At 39.4% G+C, this 20,560-nt stretch overlaps 1 protein-coding gene across 4 annotated transcripts in view; it reads left to right on the top strand.

Moving 5' to 3' along the window:
* The window catches only part of LOC106981277 (phospholipid-transporting ATPase FetA-like), a 96,346-nt gene that overhangs the window by 33,789 nt on the left and 41,997 nt on the right, over positions 1–20,560 (top strand). For all 4 annotated transcript variants that reach the window (XM_053204963.1, XM_015079426.3, XM_053204962.1 and 1 more), the window contains 7 exons: positions 6,196–6,254; positions 10,452–10,565; positions 11,359–11,457; positions 13,285–13,346; positions 18,577–18,649; positions 19,019–19,089; positions 20,147–20,229. In XM_053204963.1, the coding sequence (XP_053060938.1) occupies positions 6,196–6,254; positions 10,452–10,565; positions 11,359–11,457; positions 13,285–13,346; positions 18,577–18,649; positions 19,019–19,089; positions 20,147–20,229 (561 nt within the window). The remainder of the gene's footprint in view (positions 1–6,195; positions 6,255–10,451; positions 10,566–11,358; positions 11,458–13,284; positions 13,347–18,576; positions 18,650–19,018; positions 19,090–20,146; positions 20,230–20,560) is intronic.

Here is a 20,560-nt window from a genome sequence, read left to right as displayed (position 1 = left end):
TTTTCGCTTTTTAAGTTTATTTATTTTGAGAGAGAGCATGCATGCATGCATGTGCGCACGTGTGAGTGAGTGGGGGAGAGGTAGAGAGAGAGGGAGAGAGGAAATCTCAAGCAGGGTCCATGCTATTAGCATGCAGCCTAAAGTGGGGTTCAAAGTCATAAAGCGTGAGATCATGACTTGAGCTGAAATCAAGAGTTGGATCCTTAACCGACTGAGCCACCTAAGTGCCCCTGCTTTACTTTACTCTCAAACTCAAAGAGGGAGGTATGTATTAAATTTCTGTGCAGAGCCTAGACTCCATGTATCTCTTAGGGTTTGGTGGGCTTAGAGAAAATAGCTTACTGCAGCCAGATGAGTTGCTGGAAAAACCTGTTAGACCTTTAGTAAGTTAAAAATAATTAGTAATATCTAGGATTAAATTTAATAAGAAATACAAAATTCAATACGAAAATATTAGAATAGAACTTTATCAAGAGTTATAAAATATTTTTTAAACATTTCTTTTTTTTAACATTTATTTATTCATTTTGAGGGAGAGAGAGAGGAAGAGGGAGAGGGAAAGAGAAAGAAAGAATCTCAACCAGGCTCCATACTGTCAGCACAGAGCCTGATGTGGGGCTCAGACCCACAAACCACAAGATCATGACTGGAGCCAAAGTCAGACGCTTAACTGACTGAGCCACCCAGGTGCCCCAAGACTTATAAAATATATTTTAATAAACAGAGAGACTGTGCTGGGTCTTTTGGATATGATTAGAAGGGCACATGGCATGGGAGAGACTGATTTTACTTATCATTGCCTGAGCTGATTATGAACACAGTAGAAGATTAGCCTACTCAGGGATTGGATAACCTCAACACTAGTAGAAACACCAATGCTGTCCTGGTACTCTGCCCTAATCGGGCAGTTATCTGGGCCACTGAAAATGTCCCTGCACAAATAGTATAGGCCAACCAGCAGCTCTAAATCCAATATGCAGCTAAATTATCTAAGCCATACATGTTCTACTTTTTTGGATAACCTAAGCTACAATGGTTAGCTGAAAGTCTTATATCACAAAGTTGTAAATAAGCCACTAACTAGCCAAAACAAGGCACAGCAAAAGGTCCTATCAGTTCCGTTAAAACTTCCCCCATCTTTATTCACATAATCCTTGTAAACATTGGAATGAAATAATGAGAAAGAATTGCACTAGTTGAGTAGAACATACTACAAGGTGCATAGAAAGATGGTAAACCTAGCCCAGGGAAGACTCATATGCATTGCTAGCAAGGTAACTATACGGGTATGATCACAATGCATAGAAGAGCGGCTTCCCAGGGGTACACCAACAACTCTCTTCCTCACAGGGATATATAGTGTGTCACTGAGTGGGGGACTAATAGTGCAAAAATGTCAATTCATCCCAGTTAATCTGTATAATCTCTCATATCCTAGGGCAAAAGCAGCTAAACATCCCAGTTTCACCTTTCCCATAATTTATATAAATCCCTGAACTTCCTCATAAATCTGTATTTTTGCACTGCCCAATGTGCAGACTTTGGCCCCTTAGGTATTTTCTATAAGAAATTTTATTCATGTGGGGCGCCTGGTGGCTCAGTTGGTTGGGTGTCGACTTCAGCTCAGGCATGATCTCATGGTTTGTGGGTTCAAGCCCCACGTCGGGCTCTGTGCTGACAGCTCAGAGCCTGGAGCCTGCTTTAGATTCTATGTCTCCCTCTTTCTCTGCCCCTCCCCCAACTCACACTCTCTGTCTCACTCTCTGTCTCTCTGTCTCTCTCTCTCTCTGTGTCTCTCTCTCTCTCTGTCTCTCTCAGAAAAATAAACATTAAAAAATTTTTTTTAATTTTATTCATGTTATGACTTCATGTTGTTTGGTAATTTCTGCTGATGACTAAAGGAGGAACAGAGGAAATTACATGAAGAACCATAAGAGTCCTTGTCTTATCATTGGCTGTCTCCTCAGCTATTTTTCAAAAGTCTGTTCTAAACAACAGGTATTGGTGAGGATATGGAGAAAAGGAATCCTTGTGCACTGTTGGTAGGAATGCAATCCATTGCAGTCACTTTGGAAAACAGTATGGAAAACTTTTCCTCAAAGTTAAAAATAGAGCTACCCTACAATCCAGCAATTCCACTATTGAGTCCCCAAAGAATACAAAAATACTAATCCAAAGGGATACATGTACCCCTGTATTTATAGCATTATCTACAATATCCAAAAATATGGAAGCAGCCCAAGTGTCCATCAGTTGGTGAATGGATAAGAAAGATGCAATACACACACACACACACACACACACACACAGGAATATTAATCAGCTATAAAAAAAAAAGAATGAAATCTTGTCATTTGCAACAACATGGATGGAGCTAGAGATGCTAAGTGAAATAAGGCAGTCAGAGATAGGCAAGTACCATATGACTTCACTTATATGTGGAATTTAAGAAACAAAGGAGCAAAGGGAAAAAGAGAGAGACCCCAGGCAACAGACTCTTAACTATAGAGAACAAACTGATGGTTACCAGAGGGGAAGTGATTAGAGGGATGGGTTAAATAGATGATGGGATTCAGAAGTGCACTTGTGAAGAGTAGGGGGTGATGTATGGAAGTGCCGAATCAGCATATTGTATACCTGAAACTAATATAACACTGTATGTTAACTAACGGGAATCAAAATAAAAACTTTAAAAAAAAAAAAAGTCTATGATCTTAGCCTCCTGAGAAATAGCAGTGTCATTTCCCAGACCTGACTGTTTTTCACATGGGGGTAGCTCTGCCACATCTGATAGCCCACTTTCATTCATCCCCAGAATTCTGGTGAATACAATTTTCTGTCTTTGTCTCTAATCAAAACTCCAGTTTTGAGGGACCTGGACAAAATTATTCTGAAGTTTATCCAGAAGAGAAAATAGACAAGAATAGCCAAGAAGACTTTAAAAAAGAAGACCTGTGGAGAACCTGGGTGGCTCAGTCAGTTAAGCGTCTGGCTTCAGCTCAGGTCATGATCTCATGGTTCATGAGTTCGAACCCCGCATTAGGCTCTCTGCTGTCAGTGCAGAGCCCACTTCAGATCCTCTGTCTCCCTCTCTCTCTGCCCCTCTCTGGCTCTCTCTCTCTCAAAAATAAACAAACATTTAAAAAGTAAAAATAGAAGACTTACTATCCTGTATTAAAAGTTATATAATTTAAAAGATGGGTAGAACAGTAGAACATGATAGAAAACCTGGAATCACATTTAATATGTTAGAATGTAGTACATTGTAAAAATGGCTTGCTTATTTATTTATTTATTTATTTATTTATTTATTTATTTATTTATGTATGTATGGAATGCTTATTTTTGAAGGAGAGAGTGTGTGAGCAGGGGAGGAGCAGAGAGAAAGGGAGACATAGAATCCAAAGTGGGCTCCAGGCTCTGAGCTGTCAGCACAGAGCCTGTCTGGCATGGGGCTCACACACCCAGGAGATCATGACCTGAGCTGAAGTCAGTCACTTAACTGACTGAGCCACCCAGGTACTCCCCTAAAAGTGGCATTTAAAACCAGAGTAGGAGAAAATATTTGCAAATTGTATATGTAATAAGTGACTTCTATGCAGAATATGTAAAGAACTTTTATAACTCAGTTAAGAGTTATTAAAGACAACCCAGTTTAAAAATGGGCAAAGAATCTGAACAGACATTTCTCCAAAGAAAATATATAAATGTTCAGTAAGCACATGAAAACATACTCAACTTCATCATTAGTCTAGGGAAATGAAAATCAAAAGCACAATGAGGAGTGCCTGTATGGCTCAGTTGGTTGAGCGTTCGACTCTTGATTTCAGCTCAGGTCATGATCCCAGGGTGGCTGAGTGTGGAGCCTGCTTAAGATTCTCCCTCTCCCTCTCTCTCTGCCCCTCCCCTGCTCATACTCTCTCTCTCTCTGTGTCTAAAATAAAATAAAATAAACCACAGTGAGATATTACTTCATGTCCATTCAGATAGTTAAAAAAAAAAAAGTCAATAACAAGCATTGGTGAGGATGTGGAGAAATTATAACTTTCCTATGTTGTGAGTGGGAATGTAAAATAGTGCAGCTACTGTGAAAAACCATTTTGCAGTTCCTCAAAAAGTTAAACATAGAGTTACCATATGACTCAGAAATTGTACTCCCATGTATATATCCAAAAGACATGAAAACGTCCACACAAAAACTTGTACACAAATAAATGTTCATAACAGCTTTATTCATAATAGCCAAAAGATGGAAAAAACCCAGATATTTATGATGGATAAATAAATGCAGCATGTGCATAGAATAGAATATTATTCAGTCATGAAAAAGAATGAGATAGTAATACATGCTGTAATGTGAATGAACTTTGAAAATATTATGCTGAATGAGAAACCAGTCACAGTAGACCACATATTACTCTATTTATATGAAATATCCAGAATAGGAAAATCCCTAGAGACAGAAAGTAGATTAGTGTTTGCCAGGGACTGGGGAAATGAAGGACTTAGAAGTATGGGTTTGGGGGGTCTTTTGGGGGTGATGAAAATGTTCTGGAATTAGTGGTGATGATTGCATAGCCTCATCAATATACTAAAAACCACTGTATTGTACAATTTAAGGTGGTAAATTTTATGTGAGTCGTATCTCCAAAAAAAAAAAATTTAATAGTTGCAGTGTTAAGTTTCTAGGACCTGGAGCCAGAGACTTCTATTAAAGGATGAGGTGAGTGAATTCAAGGTCAGGTAGGAGTCTCTAGCCTAGAGGAAGAATCTTTGAGAACCAAAGAAGGAAATTTCTTTGTAATTCTGGAAGCCATGAGTCAAAGACATTAGAGGGCTGGAAGAAAATAGATACTCAGTATAATTCGGAAGCAGATGGGTTGCTAGAACCCACTCTCTGAGGAGACAAATTCTGTGGAAACAGTCTGGGAATTTCTAGGAGCACTAAGTGTAGAAAGCTTAGCAGCAGTGTCACCTCTTCAGGCCAAATTCTGGGTTGTTTGATATATATACCATTCAAGCTCAAGAAAATTGGGAAACACTCATACCAATTTAATAATTAAGATATTTTCTCCTCTAGAAACACTTCCATATCCTACTTTCCTTGACTTTCTTCTCTTCTGTGCACCGCAACACCCTATTCTTACCTATATCACTGCTTTTACATTAGATTGAATTTTTTTTTAATGTTTGTCTTCCCCCTTTAGGAATAGGAATCCCAGTATGATCAGGAATAATGTAACCCTAGGACCTAGCATGAAGCCTGACACCTGGCAAGAACTTAGTAAATGCTTATTGAACTAATGCAGAATTGAAGAGACTATAGGAATGTTTCACTCAGGACAAAAAATATCTATTAATAAAATCTATCTGAAGAGTTTTCATAACAATAATGGGCTCACAATTTGAAATAGTGCGTAACACCTCTGTATGTTGATATGATGATTTTGGCATGTGTTGTAGTTATCAGTCTCACTCCCACTAAACTTCAGGTCCCTTAAAAGTCAGGGACCGTGTCTTACTCATCTTTTTATCCCCTCACAGCTGCAGACACACTGGCCTGTGTGCAATAGATGCTCATTAATAATTTATGGATTTAAATTTCATTAGCAAGTTTAGGTAAAACTGCCTTGGGAAGAACTTCAGATACCTTAAAATAAGGTGCTGGAATTGACTGATAAGAGAGGGCTGAGTTTCTGTCTTTAGCAGTGATGTTGGTACAGGCCATCCTATTGTCTGTGGAGACAAAATCTAGAATTACTAGAGGCATTCATGGTGGAAAAGTCCTCAAAAGTTTGTTGTCATTTTGCCTCCAGAAAACTTTAACACTTAAGGATTTTTATTTTTATTGTATTTCTTGATTCTTCAAATAGAAAGAAAATCCCATTGAATTTTTTTAATGTGTATTTATTTTTGATGGGGCAGGGAGCAGAGAGGGACAGAGGATCTGAAGCAGGCTCTGCCCTGACAACAGTGAACCTGATGCAGGGCTCAAACTTACGAACTTGACACCATGCCCTGAGCCAAAGTCAGACACTCAACTGACTGAGCCACCCAGACACCCCAGGAAAATCCCATTTGTAGACATAATCCTCAGTGAGAAAGTGTGAAGATTTAGTGAAGTCTTCACTGGTGGTCAGCATCCCAGGCTGATCTTTAGAGGGCTGTCCTTATCATTTCTCTCTTCTCTTTCAGAACAAGAGAGATATCTGCAAGCCAACAACAGAGAATTCAATACTAGGTTTGGATATCCTGTGAGTATCGGGCCTCCAGTTACTTCAGAAGGGGGCTGGTATTCTCTAATATTCCACTTTGTGAGTGGGGCATGAATTCGTTATAGATGTAGATCCTACAGCATAGATTCTACTTTCAAACTCCTATACAACAAGGGCTGGTACAGTGAGGTCTTAGAACAACCAAAATTAGTTCTAAAGACCCAGGCTCAGGAGAGAATAGATCTCAGATTTGGGGTTTCATATGTCACTTCTAGCAAAGAGATGCTATAGTTGCTTCTTACACAAATGAAACCATAGTTCAACTTTATTTTCCACTTACCCATCTATCTATGACAATACATATAGATCTACCTAATACATTTAATAGTGGCATGGTTTTCCACTCTTATCAATATACCTTAATTTGCTTAACCAGTCTCCTATTGATGAACATTAAAAATGTTTCCATTCAGGGGCGCCTGGGTGGCTCAGTTAGGTATCTGTCTTCAGCTCAGGTCATGATCTCATGGTTCATGAGTTCGAGCCCTCCATCAGGCTCTGTGCTGACAGCTTAGAGCCGGAAGCCAGCTTCAGATTATGTGTCTCTCTCTCTCTCTCTCTGTCTCTCTCTCAAAAATAAATAAACCTTAAAATAAAATGTTTCCATTCATAGCCAGGTGCCCCCTCCAAAAAAACAAAAAATAGTCTCCAGTGTTTTGCTATGATAAATGGCAAACCATTTATCTGAATGAACACCATTATACGTGTATTTTGGCACATTTATATGAATATATCTTATGAGAATTTCCTAGAAGTGAGTTGGCTGGACCAAAAGAAAACACAGTAAAAATTGTGATGCACAATGTCAGACTTCTCTCTGAAAAGATTATATCCATTTATATTTCTACCTACAGTAGAGACTGCTTGTTTTTCCATATTCCTGCCCAACTAGGTATTATCAATCTTTTTCATCTTTGCCAGGCTCTTGAATGAAAAAACATTTTGTTATCTATCTTTCCTTAATTTCGAGTGAGTTCAATAATCTTTTCATGTTAATTAACCTTTTTTATTTCTTTTTATGGAAACTACCTGTTAATGACCTTTGCCCATTTTTATTGGACTGTTCATTTTTCACTTATTTATTTATGAATAGCTCATAAAAGTTATGTATTTAAAATTCATACACCAGCACCTATCCTTGCCCACATCTGCCCCCTATAGGGAATCACTTTTATTACTTTCTTAGGAATTCAGTACTTTGTGTAAATAAAGCAAATCCACTTTCTTACACTATTTTTTTTAACGTTTATTTATTTTTGAGAGAGAAAGAGCATGAGCAGGAAAGGGGCAGGGAGAGAGAGAGAGTCACAGAATCTGAAGCAGGCTCCAGGCTTTGAGCTGTCAGCACAGAGCCTGATGCAGGGCTCAAACTCACAAACCACAAGATCATGACCTGAGCCGAAGTTGGTCACTTAACCAACTGAGCCACCCAGGTGCCCCTTGCTTACACTATTCTGAACCCTAAGTTGTCAAGATGCTTTCATAATAGCTTTTTCCTTTTTTTCTTTTTTCACCTGCGTAGTATTTCCTATGCAGATTTAGCAAAGTTTAGGTTGCCAGTTTCTTACAAATTGACATTTGGATTGTTTCTAGATATTTACAGTTATATAAGCAATGTTTTTAGTTTATGATTTCTGAGTTAGGTTCTGGATAATAACAGTGTTCAGAGTATGGCCATGGAAGCAGATTTCCCCCCTTTCTACCTTCTAGGCATGTATAAGAGGCACTATAGAGCAGTGAAGCTAGGTTTTGGCATCAGACAGACCTGCTTTTGAGCACAGCTGTACTCCTTACTAACCTTGCATTTTTAGGCATGTTTTTTTTTTTACCTTCTCTGATCTTGAGTTCCCTCTATGAAAAGGGCCTGATAATGTTCACCTTACATGGTGGATATGGGAGTTAGATATACTTGTGAATGTTAACTCTCTTTGTCCAAGAAACTATAGCCCCTTGAAGAAAGGGTATAAGTCTCATTCATTTCTGCATCCACAGTTTGCATCGCAATATTTGGCACATAATGGCATTTGATACATTTATGCTGAATTAATAAGCAGATCTGACCTATTCTTATATATTTAACAACCATTTCATTTCCAAGGCCCATTGCTCATTTTTCTCCTATTTTTCTACTCTCTTCCATTCCTACTCCTTTTCCTCTCCTCAACCCTCAACTACTGATCCCCATTATGGCTTTGGCCTTATGTTGTCTATTCCCCCATTTAGCCAACAGGCAGGTCTCACTGCCCAAATAGCCCAAACCAAAATCTACCACCTCTGTTATGCTTAAATTTTATCACATCTGACAAAAAACAAAATAAAACAAAACAAAACACTGAAGAAACTCATAGGTAAGCAGATGTTCTACATTCTTTAGATACCACTTCTGGCCTGGCATTTAAAAGTAGAGCAAAATACTCTAGTTACCAAGTTAGTAAAGAAGTACTGATATTTCTGTCTTGAGACAGAATCAGCAAGGCTTTTGTCTTTGTTTGCTAAACAAGTGCTACAAAGTGAGTAGAAACCTAAATACTTTAATCAGCTATAAAATCAAATGGAAAATCGGTAGTGAAGGCCAGCTGCTACAGCAAGGCAAAAGATCAAAAGATCTTCGGTTCCAAGTATCAGAACCATCTGGACTTAGACACTGAGAAAGTCCGAGTATTTCATGATCAAAGAAAACTTTTTCCATGTTAGAATAGCATATTCTCAGGGTTAGAAGGGCTGATAGCGATCATTTAATTAGAACTTCATTCAAAACAGACCTATGAGCTTCTCTGGGATAGATATTTAATTTTTTTCAGCCTCCACTAGTAGAGCTCAGAATAGGGCTATAAACAGAGCAAGCCTTGAGAAATCTATAGTGTTTGACTGATTATTAACTAGAAAATTATGGAGAAAACACCAAAGAAATCTTAGTTTCTAACTAAGATCTCTAAACTCCTAAGCTCTATGACAAACTTCTCTTCCCTAAGGAAATACATGGGTGAGTCTTGACTGAATAATGGATCTAGGCTTGCTGGTCAAGTTTTGACCTTAGGACTAAATGGTTTTAATTCTCCAAGAGAAGGCCTCTGGTGCTTTCCCAAGGCAGATTCCAGCAAGATTCTTCATACTTGAACAATATCTGTACTTCACGACTGCATGTGGGTTTTCCTTTTGTTTTGGCCTTATAGATGGAGGAGGTAGGGAGAAGCCCTATCCTTAGGAAATTGTTTGGTCTCGTTCTTGTGCTTTTCTTGAGCTATTATATTCAAGTTCTAACATCTTAAGTCACATGATTGAAGACACAAAGGTAGAAAGTAAGATGGTCCTGTCAACATCCTGAGATCAGGATTGAGAAGGGAGCAAGTTCTCATTTTCACACAGCAAAATCATATAAACCACAACTATTCAGACTTTCTCAGGACAAGTAAAAGGCAAGTGTCTTCCCATAGGGACCACTGTAGGAACCTCCAGTGGGCTAAGGTTGAAAGAGTAATTTGCTTTTGGCATCTGACATCCTTCAGCATTGAAAGCAATATGTAAAAGCACACCAAACTGAGTTTGCCAGGCTTAGAAAAACTTCATTAGAGAGCTCTATACAAATGGCAGACTTGCTTTTTAGGGCTAAGGAGGACCAGAGAGTCACCCATAAGATGACACTAAAGGATCTCTGATTCTATGAAAGGAAGGCATTTGGATGTCTATGGGATTCAGGGGACAGCATAGTCCCAACTCGGCAACTAACTATGTGGTCTTGGGCAAATAACTTCACCTCAGTGCCTCAATTTCCTCATCCTCAAAAATGTGATCATGTAGTACTCTCCTCAGAGGGTTGTTATGAGGATTAAATAAACTGCTACACATAAAATGCTTAGAATAGTGCCTTGCATGTAGTAAATATTCAATAAATGTAAGTTTTATTGTTGATTTTATTATCATTATTATTAATAGCATCAATAAAGAAAGAATTCTGTGCCTCAGAATAATCCCATATTGATCAGCCTTGCCTTCTTTGCATTCTCTAGGTCTCAAAGAAAAGTAGGGGACAAACACTTCTTCCCCCTTCCCACTCACCCCATGGTGGAGGAACTATGGCTTTTTCCTGTTTCAAGGAGTGGTCTTGGTCTTTTTTGTTACGATTAGGAGGTGGAGTCTTTTGTTCCTCTAATTGCACTTGTTTTCTTTTACTTGCAGAACAACACCATCAAGACCTCAAGATATAATGTCTTTAACTTCTTGCCCCTAAACCTATTTGAACAATTCCAGAGACTTGCAAATGCATATTTCCTCATTTTGCTGTTCCTCCAGGTATTGACTTTGGGGGCCTTTTCCACAGAGCATTTTATCAGTATCTCTGGGGCCTGGTTGTGTAATCAGTTCTTCCCCTCCCTAAACTGAGAAATGTCTCTTTGGATAACCAGCAAATGAATGGGCTGGAATGTCAGGCTGGTCCTATAGAGTAGGACAAGTTCACTGAATCCCAAGGAAGGGGAGCTCCCTCATCATGGCTGCATGGCCACACTTCAGCTTAACCCAGCAGGCCACAGACTCTTTACCCCAACCATAGTTACAACCCCATTCCTCATTTGTTGTCCCAGCCTCCCTGACAGAAAGGTAACAGAGAGGAATTCTGAGAAAAGAGAATGATTTAGAACATAAGAATACAAGCACAGGGCAAGGAAGCAGGGCAGGGTCGGCCCAAATTAGGAGAGAGGGACAGATTTTCTCATTTCCCCTTGTGCTGAGGGATGGGATATGGTTTTCTGATGTCCACTTTTATCTCCCAGCCCCTACAGCTCCTTGCCAGAACCTTCATTATCAGAGGAGAAATAGCCCTTTGCCATCAAGACAAAAGTAGTGAAGTTCAGTACAGATGGGTGGCAACTTACCATATCCTCTTCTTTCATCCTTTCTTGGGAGTTGTTTATTTATATTTACTCCTATATTATATTACTTATATTTCCACAACAGTGAAAAACAACTATGATAGTTGAAATCATTATGAACCTGTGGAGGTGAAAGTGGTGGGGGTGGTGCTGAGGTGAAATACATTGTCCTTTAAGCTTTCTAACCTAAGTTTCTCCCTCCTTCCCTCTCACAGTTGATTCCCCAGATCTCCTCCTTGGCATGGTACACAACTGTGATCCCCCTGATGGTGGTGTTGTCCATAACAGCAGTGAAGGATGCCATCGATGACATGGTGAAGTGGCTTCCTGGGCCTCTAGTGTTTCACTGACCTAGTCTGGCTGGGGGGTCAAAAGGGACTTCCCAGAACTACCTAGTGCTAGGAAGAAGCACTGAATTAAAAGAGATGTTTCCTTTCCTTGCTTCCTTAATCATCCCAGAAGAAAATGTGATTCCCTTAGCCTCAAGATTGATAGTCTATGCATGGCCAGAAAGGGGCAGTGCAAGGCCTTTCTCTGTCTTCCAGTGCCACCACTTAGCCCCTTTTCGGGGCTTCCTTCCATTTCCTTTTTAATAACCCCCCTCTTCCTTCACTTTGCTTTCTCTGAGTTTGCTCTCATCTTTCTTCCTCCATTCCTCCTTCTCCAAGTTTTATATTCCTCTTCCCTTCCTCCCTGTCCACTCCTCCCTCATTGCCCTGTTCTTGTTTTTCTTCTCCCCTTTCCACATTCCCCTTCTCCTCTCTAGCTCTCCCTATTTCCCTTTCCAGTTTTCACTTCTGTCAGGGATGCTCAGCTAGGAACTCTCTGGTTTTAGAGCACTTCACAACATAAACAGAGGCCAACTCCTTTCCTGGCCTTGGAGGGAAAAACTGGCTTCCAACAAGTGCTGCTTGGCATCCTCTTTGCTCCTTACAACATCAAATAGTCAGCATACCGCCCCAGTACCAGGTCTGCTGGTGGGATTTAGAAAGTCAGACCTGTTGACCTGCCTCCATCTTCCCTCAGTCCTTCTGATTTTGCCAGAATGGATTTTTAAATTTTTTTTAACATTTATTCATTTTTTGAGAGACAGAGAGAGAGCACAAGCAGGGGAGGGGCAGAGAGAGAGGGAGACACAGAATCCGAAGCAGGCTTCAGGCTCTGAGCTGTCAGCACAGAGCCCAATGTGGGGCTTGAACTCAGGAAACGCGAGATCATGACCTGAGCCAAAGTCGAACGCTCAGCTGACTGAGCCACCCAGGTGCCCCACCACAATAGATTTTTAGACCAAACTTTGCAAGCAGGATGTTTCTTTAGACTTTTAACTCTGCAACTCTTTTAAACCCAGAATTAGCCATGTAGTGGTTGAAATTTTAGTCACAATTCAGATGTGCAAAAAATGTAACTTTATTTCTCTATAACTGAACTCAGTATAACTCACAACTACCACCCCGCCATCCCGAACCTTTTTAATTGAGAGCTGAAAGCTAGATTTGCCAATTCAGGATAACCCAGTTACTTCTGGGTTAGAATTCAGTTTCTTTAAGATAAGCATTCTGACAAATTCAAGATTCTCTCTGCCCTTTTCATAGTCCTGCCGTTTTCCCAGGGAGTAATCTCAATTGGAAGTAAAAGATTCATGTGAGCATCAGTACATGCTCTGTATTGGTCCCTCTTCTATTTGGTCTTTGAATAGAAGATCTTTGTTGCTCTTTCCTTATTGCATCTACTGTAGAAGCTTCTATATGTTGACTATGGTGGGGGAAAGTTTGAGAATTCTTAACTTTCCCTGCTCCTACCAAGGTGTGTGAGACTCTAGTCCTGTCCATCATTTTTCATTCTCTCCTCTGTGACTTTTGACTAAATTGTTTGTTCTCATTCCCCCAGGCTTTGGCTTTTGATATTTAAAACCAAGATTTTGTCTCTTTCTTCTCCCTTGGTTCTTTTTCTGACCTTCTTCCCATCTTCTCTGAGACAATCAGCCTCTTACCCTGGTTTTAATGGTAGAAAGGCTTTGGGAGGTAAAGAAAAATTATAAATAAGAAGTACATTGGGTAATATTTCAAAATATTAAACTATTAACCTTCTACATGCAATTTACTCTTTTCCCATTTCCTGAACATTTTCTTGTGTAATTTTAGAAAAGGCACCAAAATGACAATCACGTCAACAACCGTTCTGTAATGGTGGTGATGAATGGCAGGTAAGTTGTAGAGAAATCAGTTTAGGTAGGACCAGCTCTGGCTTAAGGTTGTCCTTGCTAAAGCTTGATGTGCTGAGTGCTTTGGAAAGGTAATTCAGGACAGTGAAAAGAACCTAGGGTTGAACATAAGAATTTGTTTCTAGAGCTAGTATACCCTGAATTTGCCATGTGACCTCAGACCTCTCTCGGCCTCGTATTTCCTATCTATAAAGTGAAGATAATATTCTCTACCTTAGAGGATTGTGGCAAAAATGAAAATGAAATAATATATATTAAGGCCATTAACAATTTATGACATATAAATGATTATTATTAGTGCAGTGGTGAACATGGAGATAGAAATCTGTCTTTAGAACATCAGTAGATTCTGACATGCCTTATTGGCCATTCTACTAAATAGTCTTTGATCAGGTCATCTTGTGTTAACAATCTAAAGAAAGTATTGGTTTTGACCCCATCACTATGGTGTTTGGTCATAGCTATCTAAAGTGTTGTCAATAGGTAAATGTTTATGTTTGATGATATCCTACAAAATTTGAGCAATTTACCTTTGGCAGGAAAGCACTGAGGCAGACATAATTCCTATATAAAGCAAAATATGAAGACTATCATAAGAGACACAAGAAGTTATAGGAATTAATAAAAAACGAATGATCATAGCTAGTTAAAGAAGTCAAGGAAGACTTTCTGGAGGAGGTAACGTCTATGCTAGGTCTTAAGGGATGGGGAAGAATTCAACCAATAGAGGTTGTATAAAAGAAAAAATGACAAGTGTGCGCAGTAGCATGACTGCAAATTAGTACAAACTTGAAGGAATTCAAAATTGAAGTCTAGTCTTTTTCACAGTGGCCCTACAGAATACCCAGGAGCTATGGTTTTAATCATATAATTCTATTATGTGAAGTTCTTGGGCATTTAATTCTGTTATTTATTGAGGCTGCTAATTCTTACTCATGGTGGATTATTCCCTCAAGTGTTTTGGTCTGTTGAAGCCTCTCATAAGATGCCACCAAAACATACAATTATGATTAAAAAGAAAATTTAAGGGGCACCTGGGTGGCTCAGTCCGTTAAGCATCTGACTCTTGATACTGGCTCAGGTCGTGGTCTCTCGGTCCTGAGATTGAGTCCTGCTTCAGGCTGAGCATGTTGCATGCTCTCTTTTTCTCTCTCAAAATAAATAAGCAAACATTAAAATAACAATAAAAAGAAAAAAAATTTTAAAGAAAGGAAGAAAGTAAATAGAAATAAAAAGAAAAGACAAAACTGAGTGTATTAGAAATTTGCTAGGCTAGGGAGTTACTGACCAAATGGATTTCATCAAATGAATTCCCCAAGTAGTTTGAGCACTTGGGTTTCGAAAGACTATTGGAAAAGAATTTTCCATAGAGTGCTTTTAGGATGGGAGGTCACAAGCAGGGCCTTGTTAGACTTTTTCACTCAGTGAAGCTGGTTATTGAAACAGTCTGTATTTCAGAAAGTGGCTTGTCTTTTCTAGAAGACATGGTTTTCAGTAGAGCTGCTATTGAAAAAGTTGGTTTTGCAAGTTGTGATTTCTGTCATTTTCATTCTCAATAACTTTGGCTACAAGCACATTGTTGGTAAAATTTTCTTTATGAGAATTCTAAATGTCCTGGGTTGAGGTTGTACCATTTCTGAGGGGTTTTGTGTTTGCTTCTGCCAAGTAACTCAAGGATATCACCTGCTGAAACCTAATTTTGAGGAATTGTAAATTTGGATCCCACACCTCACAATGTTACAGATTCTTAGGGGAGAGTCCTCTATTCTCTGACCCCCAACCTTCTAGAGTAAGATAGACAAACTTTCTTGCCAGTGGGTTGATTTTTTTTAGACCCCCTTTTACCTAATGTTGTTGTCCTTTCAGAGCTTTATGAGGGGTCCTTAGTTCCAACTCACTGCCTCTCAAGATCCTAAGGCTTCATGCCCTATCCCTCTAGTGGACTAAATTAAAACTAATTGCTAATCATTAAGATTGACAATCCCTTTGCTCACTCAGAGCAAGAACTTCAGAACATGCTGACCTTTTAATTTTTTTCCTGGCTCTACTTTGTGGTAAACATAGCCTTGCTTTGGGAAAGAATGTTCACTTTATTATATCTACCATTTATGAGTGTTTGTAGTAGGAAAAGTACCAGTATGTTACAGAGCTTCAGGAGGTACCATTCACATAAAACAGAATATAATGTGAATGATCTCTTCTGGAATCAAAACACTGCCTTCTCTAGCTCTCTGATCTATTTTTTTGGTTTGTTTGTTTGTTTGTTTGTTTTGAGAGAGAGAGAGAGAGCATGAGCAGGGGAGGGTGTGGGGAGAGAAAGAGAGAATATCCCAAGCAGGCTCCGTGCTGTCAGCACAGAGCCTGATGCAAGGGGCTCAATCTTAGGAACTGTGAGATCATGACCTAACCCAAAATCAAGAGTCAGATGCTTAACCAACTGAGCCACCTAGGTGCCCCTCTGATCATATTTTCTAAACCAGAAGTTAGAATGCAATGCCTGGAAATTAAAAATGTGCTTATGGCGCAACAGTACTGAATATTTTAAATCAGAAAGGAATATCTTCCCCTCGTCTAAATCTGGGACACATGATTGTTATAATGTTCAGGAACAAATTGGTAATAGTTTGACAGCTCCTTGTATCATCAAATAGAAGCTTTTAATTCTTCAGGAGAAGCCAGAATGTTGTAGCCCTTCTTGCCATGTTTTACTGGTGAAAATGACGGCTGACAGAGTGCAAAGTAAAACAAAGTAAAGCAAAATACAACAGATATTCAGATGTCTTTCTCCAACTCTTGTAGCTATTCCCCTTCAGTACTATATAGCAGGTTTGAAAATTAGTAACAAAATAAGTAAACATATTATATTTTATCTGCATAAAGATGACACTTGAAACCAAGGGAAGTGGGTGCCTAGGTGGCTCATTCAGTTAAGCATCTGACTTTGGCTCAGGTCATGATCTTGCAGCTCATGAGCTCAAGCCCCATGTTGGACTTGTGCTGACAGCTCAGAGCCTGGAGCTTGCTTCGAATTCTGGGTCTTCCTCTCTCTCTGCCCCTCCCTCACTCATGCTGTCTGTCTGTCTGCCTCAAAAATAAATAGAAACATTTTTTAAAGTAATTTTAAGGGCGTCTGGGTGGTTCAGTTGGACACTTAACCAACTTCAGCTCAGGTCATGATCTCATGGTTTGTGAGTTTGGACTCCACGTCAGGCTCTGTCCTGACAGCTCAGAGCCCAGAGCCTCCTTCAAGATTCTGTGTCTCCTTCTCTCTCTCTGCCCCTCCCCAACTCGTGCTCTGTCTCTGTCTCTTAAAAATGAATAAAAAATGTAAAAAATGTATTTTTTTAATTAAAAAAAAACAGAGAAGGAGATACAAGGATATATAAATAATGGTTTTACAACAAGGACTTACATTTATAACATACAGAGAAAATTTAATTTGGAATAAGATTTAAAGAAATATAACCCAGAGGGAGTGCCTGGGTGGCTCAGTCTGTTAAGCATCAGACCCTGATTTCAGCTCATTATCTCAAAGTTCGTGAGATGGAGCCCCGAGACAGGCTCTGTGCTGATAGCGCAGAATCTGCTCAGGATTCTCTCTCTCTCTCTCTCTCTGCCCCAACCCTGCTCGTGCTCACACTTGCGTGTTCTCTCTCTCTTTCAAAATAAATATTTTTTAAAAAAGAAATATAACTCAGGAAGTGGAAGAAGATTATCTAACTGAATTTATATTAAAAATTTTTTTAAATAAAAGAAATTTGGCCCTTTTCAAAGAAGTTATCTTCCCAGTAAAGGTGTCCTGGGAAAACCCGTGCTCTGGCAAAGTGGTGATGTGTGTCATGCCCGCAGATAACAAGGCTTCATTCAAAGGTGAAACATACAATGGCGTTCAGGTGTGCCTTCTCTTTGCCAGCTCTTTGGGTGCTTGGCATAACAGAATTGTTACAAAGAGGTAGCTCATATTTCCAAAATTCTTATGGTACTGTGTATATCTTGCTTCGTTCTTTATCAGAAAGGAAGGATTTATGGGCTGTATGCAATTGGGGAAATTGAGGTACAAAAAACAGAAGGGGAAAGAGCCAGTAGTATTATAGAATCTGCTCCTACTGCCAGTTGCCTTTTGTGGAAGTGAGGATTTGAGGGGTCAAAAGTAATCCAATTTTAACATAAGTAAATAATATTGGTACAACCATATATGATAGGATATACATTTTATCTATCAAAAAGAATGAGCCATATCTTCTATAAGTACTCTGCAAGATATGTTATTACATGAAACATGCAAAGTGCAGCAAATTCTGTATTTAGTGTATAACTTAAAAAAAAATTTTTTTAATGTTTATTTATTTTTGAGAGAGAGAGACAGAGCACGAGTTGGGGAGGGGCAGAGAGAACCGGAGACACAGAATCCAAAGCAGGCTCCAGACTCTGAGCTGTCAGCCTGATCTGAGGCTCGAACTCCCAAACTGTGAGATCATGACCTGGGCAGAAGTGGTACCCTTAACCAACTGAGCCACCCAGGCACCCCTCTAGTATATAACTTGTATTTATTTTTTTCTTAATTTTTTAATGTTTATTTATTATTATTGAGAGACAGAGAGACACAGAGTGTGAGCAGGGGAGGGGTAGAGAGAGGGGGAGAACAGAATCTGAAGTAGGCTCCGGGCTCTGAGCTGTCAGCACAGAGCCCAACGCAGGGCTTGAGCTCACAAACTGAGAGATCATGACCTGAGCCGAAGTCAGTCACCTAACCAGTTGAGCCACCTAGATGCCCCTCTAGTGTATAACTTTTAAATGTATATGTTGTATCATTTGGATTGATATTTTCTAGAAACAAATACAAAAATTTGCATTTGCTACCTTGAGAAGCAAAACTAAAATCTGGGGAGAGAGAATTTTTCTTTTTACATGCTTATTTATTATTTGAACTATTTTTTTTTTTACCATATGCATGTATTACTTTTAGTTAAAGAATAATTAGGGGTGTATATGACTACATATGCATTTTAAAGAGTTTTAGAAAATCCTTATAACCTGAAGTCAAGAGAAATGGGCCCCCTTCTTGATTATAGCAAGGATGCATCACAAACCACTTTGGTTCTTCTATAAGCCTTGACTTCATCTCCACTTTTTTTTATTTCTTTTCTTGACTGTCAAAGGAGGGCTATGGGGAAATTCTCAGAACAGGCATTCAAGGCACATTTTCTTACAGGATAAAGGAGGACAAATGGATGAATATTCAAGTGGGAGATATAATAAAACTAAGAAATAATCAGCCTGTCACGGTGAGTACCTCTGTGCATGGTGGTTTCTTCTTTTTGACTTGAGTGGGTACAGAGGAACCCTCTCAGCACTTCTGCTGCCACTGCTTTTGATGACCTCTGTCTGCTTCACTGTGCATCTGGAGATGAACGGCTCCTGTACGAAGTTTGTTTTTGTCTGCCTCCCACCATAGCTACAGATAAAGAATGACTAGCTTTAGGAGAGGGTGAGTGTGGTAGCAGCAGTGGATCCTAGACAAAGAGTGTAAACCAAATATCTGTAAAATTCTCAGGATGAATATCTGTTTCTGGGGTAATTGCTTTTTTTGCCACTGTAATATTAAAAGTCTGCCTTCCTGCTTTCCTTATCTTCTCTGACTTTTCTGACCATAGGCTGATATACTATTACTCTCTAGCAGTGAGCCTTACAGTCTGACGTATATAGAAACAGCAGAACTTGATGGGTAAGTGTTCTTTCCTGATGGTCATTTTAAGACCATTGAGCCAGCTTAGAGAATTTCTCACTGAGGGAGAGAATGATGCAGGGAATGAATTTTATTCTCAGATGGAAGTGCCAAAGATACTAGATATATCCAGATAAGAGAAAATAGGAGGCCAGATCCTTGGGATTTCAAGTCTAAAACTGAGCTCTTAGCAGCAACAATCTCGCATCCCCTGGGTGCAGAATAAACTCTGTATTCTCCATCTCTAAACTGGAGACACTCTCACTGTCTTCAGTAATGCTGAGTAGCAGGAAAGAGGTAAACAGAACTGTAAAATTTCTGAATAGAGTTCCAAGGTTTCCAGTGGAGGTTTGGGGGGTGGGGAGGATGAGTATGGAGGTAATTATTTACTGATAAAATACCACATTCTGTAAAGGATTTAAATTACAAATTCATTACCGTGCAAAAGCTAAGGTCTTAGGAGGATAGAGGCCATCTTCAGGAGCTTGTCCTGTGGAGTTTTGTATCAGTGGCATTCTTACAACTATTCCTCTTGGTGCCCAAGCTTTCTGAAATGTGGCTTCCATTTTTGTTTCTGTCTCTATGCATTCCTGTATCAGCAAATGGTTAATTGGGATTCCTTCATGGGTCCTATAAATACTTATGAGGTGAGGAGTATGTTTACTTGGAAGTATGTGCAAGCTTCTTAAAAGGACCTGCTCCTTATTCTTGAAGGGAGCAGGTGCCACCTTCAGGTTGTTTTGTGATGTCTCTTCAGTTTCATGTAGAGCACCTGACCAGCAAGATTTCCTGGATTGGTTAAAATATTACTGGTGTATTGCAGGGAATGAGAGCAGAGAGATAGGGGAGTGAGTAGGCTAACGCTCAGCTTCCTTGTGAAGCTATCTACCTCAGTACTGTCCTAGAGAGAGAACAGTGGGGGTCACTTTTAGAGCTCAGACCTATAGCCCAAGCTCTATTGGCAATATCTATTTCCTGCAATCCGAAGAAGAAGAAGACTTAGGCTGCTGGTGTATGTATGGCCTGTGCTCTGGTGACTATGTGTCCTTTGCTATAGTGAAACCAACCTGAAAGTGAAGCAGGCCATCCCAGTCACCAGTGATTTGGAAGATAACCTGGAGCTGCTTTCTGCCTTTGATGGTGAGTTAGGAAGTACACTCACCCACCCACATTTTTATCCATAGAGGACTGGTTAAATAAAGTATGGCACATCCATACATTGAATTCTACATAACTTGGTAAGAACAATATGCAAGTTGGTATTTAGTCACATGGAAAAAATATCCACAACATGTTAACAAGTGAAAGAAAACGATTATAGTAGGCTGTATAGTATATATAACATAAGCTTATTTTTGGAAACATGTATGTTTATGAGTACATGTATAGAAAAAGTTGGAAGGATGTACTTCAAAAGATTAACAGCACTTATCTCTAGGCAATTTTACCTTCTCCTGTCTGCTTTTAGTAT

Source organism: Acinonyx jubatus, chromosome D4 (genome assembly GCF_027475565.1).
Source record: "Acinonyx jubatus isolate Ajub_Pintada_27869175 chromosome D4, VMU_Ajub_asm_v1.0, whole genome shotgun sequence".
In the NCBI taxonomy this organism is placed as follows: domain Eukaryota; kingdom Metazoa; phylum Chordata; class Mammalia; order Carnivora; family Felidae; genus Acinonyx; species Acinonyx jubatus.
Note: the sequence above shows the minus strand (reverse complement) of the source record. Positions and strands in the feature narration are given on the sequence as shown.